General features: G+C 34.8%; 2 protein-coding genes across 2 annotated transcripts in view; one reads left to right on the top strand and one right to left on the bottom strand.

Annotated features, from left to right (window-relative positions):
• The window catches only part of LOC108738893, a 73,255-nt gene extending 66,746 nt beyond the window's left edge, over positions 1 to 6,509 (bottom strand). The window contains exon 1 of the mRNA XM_025974558.1: positions 6,357 to 6,509. The gene's annotated coding sequence lies outside the window, so the exon portion shown is untranslated. The remainder of the gene's footprint in view (positions 1 to 6,356) is intronic.
• LOC108738908 (carbonic anhydrase 15-like) overlaps positions 1 to 10,944 on the top strand; it is a 14,222-nt gene extending 3,278 nt beyond the window's left edge. The window contains exons 2-4 of the mRNA XM_018472522.1: positions 8,710 to 8,913; positions 9,203 to 9,471; positions 10,536 to 10,944. Coding sequence (XP_018328024.1) covers positions 8,710 to 8,913; positions 9,203 to 9,471; positions 10,536 to 10,817 — 755 coding nt within the window. The 3' untranslated portion in view covers positions 10,818 to 10,944. The remainder of the gene's footprint in view (positions 1 to 8,709; positions 8,914 to 9,202; positions 9,472 to 10,535) is intronic.
• Positions 10,945 to 12,351: the final 1,407 nt, after the last annotated feature.

Below are 12,351 nucleotides of genomic sequence, written 5' to 3'. Positions count from 1 at the left end.
TTTACTAATATAAACAACGTACACAGCTAAAAATAAGCAACCCCCAGTGATGTGGTCAATTGTTTCGCGAGATGTGTTGCATGCTCGGCATGTGTCTGATGAAATTGTGGGATTTTTAATAATATATTTTTCATAGTTTTTTGTTTTTATTATTTTGTCCTGAATCGCTATCATGAACCCCTCAGTTTCTGAGAATATGTTTCCTTTTTTAACCACATATTAGAAGCTTCTGTATCTACATATTCCTGCTGCACTCTTGATTTCCATATTTCAATTTTTAATTTTTCTTTCATAATTTTGTTCTCAGGATTAAAATCTACATCATTAAGGTTTAGTGATGTACCAGAGGTTGAAATGACACAGATTGAATTGTATTATTATTATTATTATTAAGCTTTAGCAAAACAAAATTATATTTTTAAATTTTCAAAATTTATATTTTCTTGCCTAGAGTAACTTATCTTTTCGAATCCAATTTGTTATACCTCTTTCATTGTCCTAACAAAAGACCGTCTATTACTTCCTAAAATTTTCTTCAGTCAGATCCTTCCACCCAGTTCCTCATTCACCAAATCTTAGCATTCCTCCCAAGCTCTGTTATTTGCACATCCCCCTAACACATAGTTCAGACATTCTACCTCCTTGTCACATATCCTACTCTACACCGTCTGTTCTCTTCCTTTTTTCAATATTTAAACCCCTGTATCCATTCATCTTTATCCTAAAGTTTGCAAACGCGTTTATTCCCCCCTCCCCTTTTAAAACAAGGGCGTGTTGAAAACGCAGTAAATAACTACAGACCAGAGTGGTAACAAGGAAAAAGATATAGATCTAATTTATTGCGGACTTTGCCAATTTTGAATGTTCCAACTATACTGTGTTAGCATTTGCTTATGTAATCCAAGTAAACCACAGAAAATCTTGGACCCCAGACAGACTCGCCCGGAATTGAACCGGGTCGGTGTTCTCCCGAATGCTAAGCGATGGTCTAAACATCTAAGTCATGCCGCTCGTTTAATTTGATCAGTTTATCTTAATAAGTTGTGATATTTTGAAAATTGAAAAAATAATGGTTTAGGTATATAACGTCCTTTTTGGGAAGTTCGAAAGTGGTACTAAAATTTTCATAAATTTGTTAATATACAAGGTAGGATTAAAATGTATTTTTTTAAATAACAAACTAAGGGGTGTATCAAATTAGAAAATTCACACTGTTCCTTCAAGGTGTTTCAGGTGCGAATAAATTTCAGTATCCTTTAAAACAAGCCAAAAGTCAAAATCCAAATGGATTTGCAAATCTATGATATAAAAGAAACAAAACGTGGAAGAAGATTCAGAACTTACAATTAAAATTCGGCAGTTTTAAAATTCATAAAAGCATAAATTGCTAATAAGTACAAGTCTACCTACTAATTATATACGTGAAAAAAAATGTTTAAATCTTTGCAATGTGATAATTCATGAAAAGTAAATCTATTAACAGACTAAGACGACGAGAAGCAAAAATTGTACAAACGTTTTGTGCAAATTTACTTTTGGTGTTTATTCATGCGTGTTACTAACTATTGTAAATAGAGTAAGTAGGTACAATATGTATGGTACAACTACTAAATGTCGCGCGTTTAAAATTAAATAAATATAAATAAACGGAAGTAGAAACAAAGATTTAAATAGTAGAAAAACCAAGCACGGTACATATAATAGGATATTCTTTAACAATTTCGACCTCGCTAAAAAATTCTCTGTTATATTTCTACATACCTACTATATGTATGGATAAATATGAGTATAAGTAAATCCGAATTTCTAGGCGTCATCACTTGTAGTACGAAAAAATAGGTATCGTAGACATTATTACGAGGGTGGATTGATAAGTTTCCGGCCTGACCAAGAAAAACAAGGTTTTTAAAAATTTTTTTTTTTTATTTCTCAACATAATCTCCTCCAAGGCTGATACATTTCTCATAGCGGTGTTCCAGTCTATTAATGCCATCTCTATAGACTGATTCGTCAAGCTCCTNAACGAAGTTAGTCGCGATTTCGATCTATTTGATTTCATCATTACCCATAAGCAGTCTGGTTAACTTACCAATCTAACCGAAGATGCTCTATATGAACAAGTTTATACAATATCGAATTACAGCACAACGTCGTCACCTATTGATATTTGTAGCTAACTACTCTAGTACCAAACTACTAACTGTTGAAGATATCAACCTTAGAAGTCGGTAAAATGTCTAGAAAATGTCTGGAGGGAATCCTGAAAGCGTACGGGAGAATTAGATACTTCAAACAAATATCAATAGATGACGACAAAATGTCATAACTCGATAAAAACTATAACCTAGGCATTTGTAATAAAATAAAACTAGTCGAGTACGTGTAGGTACACTGAGGGTTCTATAGTAAACCCTGAAGATGTATACCAAGTTAGATACTGTAATAGCAATGGTCGGAATGTACTTTTCCCAATTTTGTGTTTATAATGGTTCAAATTTTTAAATATTTGTGAAGATAGACACTTTTTTTTATAAAAGTTAAACTGTAATTATTTTAATGTGAAAGGATTGAGTAATGTTGTACATAATCTGCAACTTAATTCTTATATAAAGCCGACTTGGACTTGGTTACACAATACTTCTAGAGACCGTGGTTTTGTTGGCCCCTCTCGTAAAATATTTTGCCTTCCTAGATACAGGAGTAGAATCAATAGTTGGGACATTCAAAATTGCCATAGTCCACAACAAAACTGTCGTATTTACTTTCTTCCTACGACTTACTAACTAGACAAGAGCGGTTGCTAACAGAACGCATACTTTTACTGACGACAGACGTTGTAGAGAATATCGTAAACATAAAAAGAGATGTCAGGTAGGAATTGCAGCAAACACTAATAAAAAAGAAGGAATAACATTATACCAATTAATGTGTAACACTGAGATGCAGTCAAGAAGAATTTAAGAATGTTATCAGCATAGGGTTTTAGAAATAGTTCAACATCCTCTGGAGTTTAGGAAACCAAAGACGTTTGTTTAAAAATTTAATTCCAGTTAGGCAGTTATAAAGCCAATCCTGATGATTTGCGTACCTAAGCAGCTTCTAACGCTGCACCGCTTATTATTATTCGGTCACTTTGTCTGTACTACTCATGAAGCAGATCCTAAGTTATACTTCGTTTAGTTTCTGTAGCGATGTGACCTTTAGTTTGATCAGCGCAAAGTAGAAAAGAACAGCACTAAGCGAGAAAAGAACGGAGACAACTCTCGGCCAAACTCTTAACCGGTGAGGAGCGTATAATCCGTACAGTACTGCACGGAAAAATTGACCATTTCATCCACTACAATTGCATTGCTCAAATGTGCTGTTATTGGTACTATTTACTACTGAAAATATCAACGGGATGTTTATTTATATTTGAAGACATACTAAAGGCTTTAACGTTTGTTTTCGACTCGCACTACTATTCATGATTGAACAAAACTTTTGGCAGGTACTGTGTTGAAAAGTATGTTTAATGAACAAGAGTCGAGAGTATAGTGAGCTTTTTTCTCCCTACCTACGATTTTGCCAGCACTCATCCAAGACATTGGAAGGGGCACATCGCTAGAGAATGTAAATGAAGTATATTAATTCATTTGTTATAGATTAAGTAATTGGTTTTTACCAAAAACGTTTATTATGAATTCGTTAAGTAAATGAGTGTTCTTCTTGGAAGTAATATGATCGAGCGGTATAACCTAGAAGTTTGCTTAGGATTCGGGAAGACACCCGTTCGATTACAGGTCCAAGGGCTGATCCAGGGGGGTCATTGGCTTCATGACCACCCCCCTGGTAATTATAAACGAATGTCGGAAGGTGAAGTGGCAGCGGAATCACAGTCGATTTCTAATTGTATAGAAAACTGTGATGCTGAAATGTACCCAAATGTAGAAGATTTTTATGCATTCTTCCTACACAACCAGTTAATGCAGCGACGGCATAAAGGTCCTTTTAGAAAGCTCAAAATTTTACTTAGAGCTTCAGAAGAGCGTTTTACTGGACTGGCACTTCTCCTCCAATTGGAGAAAGTGATAACTCGTTTTATGAGAAGACAAAAAAAAAAATTGATTCTATTTAATTAAAATTATTTTGTATTGTAATCGAATTGGAGTCTGTTCTGAACTAGACTTTAACCATACGACCCCCCCCCCCCCGACTTGAAAGCTGGATACACCTTTGTACAAGTCTATCTGTCCTGGTCAACTGGTCAAATGCTCGGTCAATAATATTCCATAGATAATCTTTCACTTTGTTTTTTCTTTATTTCGCCCGTCTCATCATTCTCACCTCAACTATCACAACGATTCCAACGATTCCTAAAAGAGAAACATCCTCTCTACTCTCCAGTGTGTTCCGGAGGATCTGCCGTCCACCAGCGTTATTAGAAGGGGGGGGGTATTGAAATACCCAAAACTTTTTTGCAGTAGGTAATATTTATTATTACTTGAACCAGTCAAACCAAAACCAAACAGTTGCAATATGCATTTCAAATAGAGCCGTAGATATTCAGAATACCATGATACAGCTACTATTACTTTAAATCTATAAATTCATTTGAAAATTAATTAGCTCATAGCTTTTTTCATGTTTATAATAGTACAATAACTGATAGAATTGTTCACTAATTATAAACTTTCAACTATCTACTTATAAAACATCCAAGAGCTGTTTAAGTCGATTTCGTTTTGTTTCATGAAATTTAAGTTTCTTTTCTTTGCATTTGATTCAGCAGTAGCTGTATTTGCGGTTTCAATTTACATTTTTGTGAATAATTACCTGCCTACATGTTATTGTTTAACTTTCTATCATAATAATTTTGCGGATTATAGAAATAATGTAAGTGCTTAAATTTATATAACCAATAGCTTATACGATACCAGATTAAGTTTAGGAATAGATAGTTTTAAACGATTAAAAAGGGTGAGGACCAAATAACCTAACCTAACCTAACCTGGTTGATTCATCGTAGCTCTATTAGGGGATTCCATACTTATCCCGTGACTCTCCAGGTTAGACTGCCCTACTGAAAACCTATAGATGGAACCTCTAAATTATCCCAGTCAGGCCCTGAATTGACTGCCAAATTGTAAACATATATGGAAGCCCCAATTTGTCTCAATTTGAACCCAACAATATTATTTTATTGTAGATAACCCTTTTAGCAACTCCCCACTGACCCCAATATACGTCTCCGATACGATCATTTAGTTTATGTTTTCTTTTTTTGGGAATGGACATCTTCTTACTTATTATTATACTTCCCTTTGGGTTCAACGTTGAAAAAGAATTAAAATAGTTAACCTGTGACAGACGACTAAAAATTTATCTACTTATAATAACTGATTACTAAGTTTGATTGAATGTACCAGTTAAAATCTGCATTAAACTTTTATCCAAATGTTTATATGTCTGCTTTGGAAATGACAAAGGACGGAATACTAGATCATTCTTATTTCTCAATTATTCATTAACTATTTTTGTTTGCTGTAGTTTTTGCATATCCTTTTATTAAAAAAAGTCTGATTATAACTAAAGACCGTAATCAAATATTTTGAATAGATGTTTTTTTACGACATTACGAAAAGAAAGTTGATGACACTTTTCACTCCATGAGATACGATCCAAAAATTATTTTCCCAAAAAACTCGTTACTGTATCATGCTATCATAGCACAACCTCCACAAATAATGAATCAATAGAGTTTTCACCTTTGAAAACGTTTCAGTTTAAAATATCCGTGCAGCTTGTATCTAAATATATGATGCAAATATATGATGTATATATGTATATGTACATATACAGGTATGAGAAAACATTTAGCGAACATTGATGCATACTCTTCTGTTTATGTCACACAAGCGAAAATGCATAATTTGCTGAACGTATGGAACAAGACATCTTTAGAAGAATCTTTATAGGGTTTTCAATACCTTAAAGTAAATCAATTTTTGAATTAATTCTTACCACTCTTTAAGGTTATCTGCAGCGGTAAAAATTAATTCAAAAGTTAATTCACTTTGATGTGTGGAATAGATTTTGTCTATCATCTGAAGAAATCTCCTGCTCCTCTGTATTAAATTAACCAGACTCTCAAAATCTTTTGAAAAGAGTTCCCCAGAAGCTTTAAATTGTACTTATTGCACTTAATATATTACTATATTATTTATATGAAAAGATTACTAAAGATATTTGTATGAATATTCCTAAAAGGATGACGCCGCAGCTTTATAATTGCAGGATAGGATATCCATACGATCTGGTCTCAATTTTCCACTAATGCAATATATGTACTCCACAAGAGTGAATTAATTACCAACCTTTTTTAAATTAGCGTCCCATCCAGTTAAGTCCATCTCTCATGACTTCGGTCATCAAAAGGCAAGTTCATACAATAAACCATTCTCTCCAAAAGTCTTTCTTTATCAGCACTTCTCACTTAACTTCAATAAAACAAAACTTTTTTAAATCGATTATTTATTACTACACTCCCGAACCAAACGCAAACACGCAAGCCGACCGAAAGTTAGCACAAAACTGTTCTTCTTCATCAATAACAAGCCTCATAAAAACATCTCCACTGGATTGCCGTGTGTAAACATCGTTATCGTTACAATCCTGAGACGAGTTAAAGAATGTGTATTAAAAAGTCAATTCAAGATTTAATCTTCTGCCTGCTAAATGGGTACTTTTAGTATTTGGAACGCAATAACAACTTGGTTTTACGTATAATAGAAAATAGGCTGCTTGAGGACATATTAAAGGGCGAAGATAAAACACTCATCAAAATAAAAACAATCTTAAATATTTCATATTTTGTAATTCATCAATAGCTGCAAAATCATATTTTGTACAGATCCAGCACATAATTAGACTATTAGTGGAACTCTTAATTTTCAAAAAGAGATACGTTGATTTAAATTCTGTAGGTTTTTTTAATAGAGCTTTTGATGTTAACCTAAAGGTGTATGTTTGGAGCACGGCGTTGTACGGGTGCGAAACATGGACAGTGGGGGCAGCGGAAAAGAAAAGGTTAGAGGCCTTCGAAATGTGGTGCTATAGGCGGATGATGAGGATAAAGTGGGTAGAAAAGGTTAGAAATGAAGAGGTATTAGAAAGTATAGGAGAACAGAGGACTCTATGGAAGTCAATAAAAAATAGGCGAGATAGGTTGGTAGGACACCTTCTCAGGCATGAAGGTCTAGTCAGAGACATATTAGAGGCAGAAACAGGAGTTAGGAGGGGTAGAGGTAGACCTAGATTAGATTACTATTCGCAGATAGTTAACGATGTGGGTTGTTCAAGTTTTAGGGAAATGCGAAGTTTAGCTCAGGATAGGAAAAAGTGGAGGTACGTGTCCAACCAGTCTTAGGATTGACGACCCTATGATGATGATGATGTTAACATTATTCAAATAGTCCATATCCATCCTGAAGGCTTTTGGGATTCGACGTGATCCAGTGGATTTAACCCGATCCTCTGGAGTTAAATCCAGTGGACCTCGACAAATCCCAAATTCCTCCAGAACGAATGAGAACTTTTGATGTTGCCAATGTTACCATCTTTTTTCGTTTTGTTTTTGCCAAAGGGGGAGAGATCTCATTTAAATATTGTCAGGTCCATTATTTCATTTTATTGATTTGCATGTTACCTGGTATTTATTTATTTATTTATTTATTTGTATATTTAACCAGCAAATACAAAATACATAGACTAATACCTTTATGACATTAAATTTAATGCTCAAAATCAGATATAATAGAACGAAGAGAGCAGTTGGTCCATCTGTTGGACAAATGCTGCCAACTACTAAATATCTACTTTCGGAGATGTGGAAACTGCCTAGTATTACAGAACGCGAATGGGAACCAAATATATTTGAAATTGTATTATTCACATACATGGTGGTTCCAAGAAATTTCTTACCATGATTTACATTTTATTATTTTTATCTAAAAGTATCTAATTCAGTAATTATTTAGAAGTGGAGCTGCAGACAAAACATGCTCAAAAAAAAATCGACCCTGAATACCACTTTAAAGTATAGAAATAGTAAATTTATGATGGGGGGAAGACATTTCTAATAATTCCTTTTCTCCGTGATCGTAGCTTAATAGTACGGTATTGGAAAAGACCCTACTATATACTTCAAATCCTTTCAGAAGGTGCATACCCGACTTTCATAAATATAAAGCAGAGAAGGGGGAACAGTTACCAATCCTAGCCTAGCCCAATATGCATTAGTGAATTAATTTTTTGAATTAACTTTACCCACTAGAGATAACCTTAAATTAATGAAGAAACATTTTACAGTAACAGTAATTTGATATTATCTGCAGTGGGTAAAGGTAATTCCAAAAATGCATTTACATTGTATTTAACCTTATATTTCTCATAACCTAACCACCTAGGTTAGCTTAAGGGAGGGAACAGTGCCCCTCCCCCACTCCCCCTTAAAAATGACGATACATTTACTATTCTTATGTATTCACATGGTCTCCGGGCAATGGAAAATTTTTTAAAGCAAGTTTTTGTCCCACTTCTAAATTAATAAATAATCGCAGTGATTCAAACGGAACTCCAAATAAGCAAATAACTTCTTTCCACAGTTCTTACAAAAACCAACATCCTACTTACTGTTTGCAGGAAAAAATATTTTTTAAACTGTTTCAGATTTAACGAATGGTCAATTCGGATACAGCAAAGACGAGCAGGCAAGATGGCAGGAACAACACAGATCGTGTGGAGGTGATTTACAATCTCCAATTAAAATCGATAGTTTAAAGGCAATTCCCATAAGGATGCCTGCATTAGAAATGATACGGTATCATGATCTATTACCAGGTCCCTTACTGCTACATAATAACGGTCATTCAGGTAGGAAAATATCATTTAATGCATGTGACAACATTGAAGATATTTATGTAACACTTTGCTGTTAGTAGAATGATGATTCGGGCTATTAGTCCAAATGGAATTAGACCACGGCTCTATAGCCCGAATCTTCATTCTACTATGGATTCCGGCCGTGAAACCCTTTGTTCTCATATAGTTTGCTATTATCCACATCTCGTTATTTCCTTCAATACTACGTCAATTTTGCTCTCGATATCTCGTGCAATATTTGTTGAATTCAGACAATACAACACAAAGGATATTTTTGCAGTGTCTCTTAGTATTGCCCATTCTCCACCTAATCAACCCGATGTCGGATTTATTCCTTACGTATTTGGCGCTCGATTGACAAATGAGTACGAATTAGAAGGTCTTCATTTCCATTGGGGTGATAAGAATAATTTAGGATCCGAACATACCTTTAATGACGTCAGATTTCCTATGGAAATGCATATGGTGCATAGAAATAGAAGATATCCAACTGTGGAAGAAGCAATGAACCATACCGATGGACTAGCAGTTCTTGCCTTCTTTTTTCAGGTAAGCATAATCCGGAAACTTAAAGAAACGTAAAAGAGAAGTTGCAAATAAAGGTTTCGTTTTTGAACAGAAGTTGTGGTAACAAATTATTCCTTGTATTAAATTCCTTGCTCTGTAGAACAAAACAACCAGTGTGGATTTTAGTTCGTAAACCCTCAATAACAGCGAAGTTCTTTACTACAGTTGAGGCCTTGCTGGAATACCACTGAAAGATTCCATGAACTACGCCAAATTAAAATAATTCGAAGTGGTCTGTATTCTGTCGAAACAGCCAGACGCGGATCGCGATTTCGATCTTTTTGGATCTCATCAGCGCGTCGCAAGCAACTCCGACAGAACACAGACTAACTTTTACCTGCTGTCTTAACAGTGCGTTTTAGAAAATACTACAAATGACGCAGTGACCGCCATCTGTAGCACGATGCTACATACGTAATCCTAAAATGTAGCATCGTGCTACAGATGGCGGCCACTGCGTCATTTGTAGTATTTTCTAATACGGCAAAATAGTTCGGAAAAAAATTTAAAAATTTTTATCCAACTACAGGCAGTAGATACATGTGTTAAATCAGTCCTTACTATTAGGTATGAGATCTAATGAGATTGGAATCACTATCCGAGCCTGGTCCTTCGATAAATTTATGACCACGAACTTAATAAACGTTCTTAGCAATAATTTTTAACCAATACATGTACCTAATACACCACAATATTCTTAGTTATAGTAGATTCAATGAATTTACATCTGTAGGTTTTCTAAACGCGTCCAGCAGATAGGGATTAGCAAGCATCTGTCTTACTGTCAGTTAGAGACTCTTATTATCTTTTACACATTGGTTTTATGAAAATTTTTGAATGACTTGCGTAAAATTCACTGCTTACCTTCAGTACCAAAACAATTGAACAACTTACAGTTTAAAACAAAGAATTTACCATACTCCCACATCGTCCCATACAGTTTTTCCATCAGTTCCAATTGAAAAATAGATTTTATATACAAGTGATGTAAATTGATCGAATACACAATACCCTATTGATTGAATTGTACTTATATTTTTGTTTAGCTTCGTGAAAATGACAACAGACCGCTGAATCAACTTGTAAGATATCTACCTCACGTTTACGCACCAAACGCAAGCCTTATCTTAAATGAAACGTTCACACTGGCATCCATTTTACCTCCTACTGAAGACTTGGAGAGATTCTACATGTACAGGGGATCTCTTACAACACCGCCGTGTTCAGAAGCCGTCACATGGATACTATTTCCAAATCCTATGCCTGTATCAGTTGTCCAAGTAATAAAAAATTTTCGTTCAACCCCTAGAGGAAATAGAGAGATCTGAAGTTAAGAAAAAAATTACTTTGGAATCTAGAAAGATGAAGATCTCCAAGCGATCAGCAAAGCAAAATTACGACCAAAACTGTCCCAGTCTTGGTACCGGTCCTGACCTTGCTTATTCAGTCTTGATTTTGGTCTTGCTTGTTCGACCTTGGTTTTAGTCTTGATCTTGTTCGTTCGGTCTTGGTCTTGGTCTTACTAGTATAAAAGCAGTTTTAATCTGCAAGACCAAAACCACTAAAATCTTCAAAATTTAAGACAATTATCTTGGAACTATTACTCCAGATCAATATCAAGATATTGCAAAATTCTTTGTTAATATTTTTTGATCTCTGATCTATTCAAAAATGTATATACAGGGTGTCCCATTTATAATAATTAAAAAAAAACACAAAATACAACAAAAAAGTGTTATACAATTTTTCAATCCAGTGACAATTGAGCTTGCAAATCGTCTTTCTAAATTTGAACGTACAATTTGTTTCATTACGGGCCTGGATCTAGGCGACTAACGTCGCTCAGCTGATCTAGGGTAGATGTAACAATTACCTATTGAGAAGACGCCGAATGCACTTCCACCTGTAAAAAAAAGGAAAAAGTGAAAAAGAAAAGCGTACCTTTTATAAAAAATGTTGAAATTGTCCGCCATTCGCTTCAATGCAACACTGACAGCGGCGTACCCTGTTGCTGCGAATTTTGGCCAAGATACCGGGAATATTTCGAATTATACGATAGGCATTAGTAATGTAACTCACCATCAACTAACGGTTGAATAAGAACACTACTAATTGTCCTAATTGTAATAGTCTTTTATGAAATGACCACCAAATAAATAAATTAACACTAACAAACAAGTAAATTCCACAACAATCCAAAACAAAATGAACAACCTGTTACAAACTACAACATTATGTGTATTTATTCCAGTTACTTCCAGCACTGTAATTATACGAAGTTTTATCAGTATTTAGCTTTTTACATTTAATGAAAACAAAATAACCAAAATTGGTCCTTCTGGACGCATCCTTGTATTACTCCACGTGGGGTTAATCAGCCCTGCCAGGCAAAACTAACCTTTAACACATGTAAATGGTCAAAGTAGGTCTGCCTCTTGTCTCAACTTTTACAATCATAACACATACATTTGTTTTCGTACGCTAGTACGTTATGGTACAAAACCTTTACCAAACACTGGGTGGTGAGGGTTGTTTGTGCACCGCTTCCAACTATTCCGTAGTCGTTAAACTTTCTTTTCTATTTAAAATAACACAATACTCGACGTCATGGGCTACATTTGGTCCACTTCAGTTTATGATCATGGGACTTTCGATTGTGATAGGTACGTAGTTTTTCTAACATGTTCAGTCATCTAATGGGCCTTAACGCGAGTGCATTTTCTTCGGCTGATCCGTAACTTAATACCAAACATAAACAATAACATCACCCCAAAAAGCAGCTGATTCCGACCTACTGAAGGTGAATTTTTCTACGATCAGCTGGCAATCGTAATTAATTTGCGATTGTGCAGGGCCGGCATC

Source organism: Agrilus planipennis, unplaced genomic scaffold, assembly GCF_000699045.2.
Source record: "Agrilus planipennis isolate EAB-ADULT unplaced genomic scaffold, Apla_2.0 scaffold147, whole genome shotgun sequence".
In the NCBI taxonomy this organism is placed as follows: Eukaryota; Metazoa; Arthropoda; class Insecta; order Coleoptera; family Buprestidae; genus Agrilus; species Agrilus planipennis.
The sequence above is the reverse complement of the archived record's forward strand: the minus strand, read 5'-3'. Positions and strand labels throughout refer to the sequence as shown.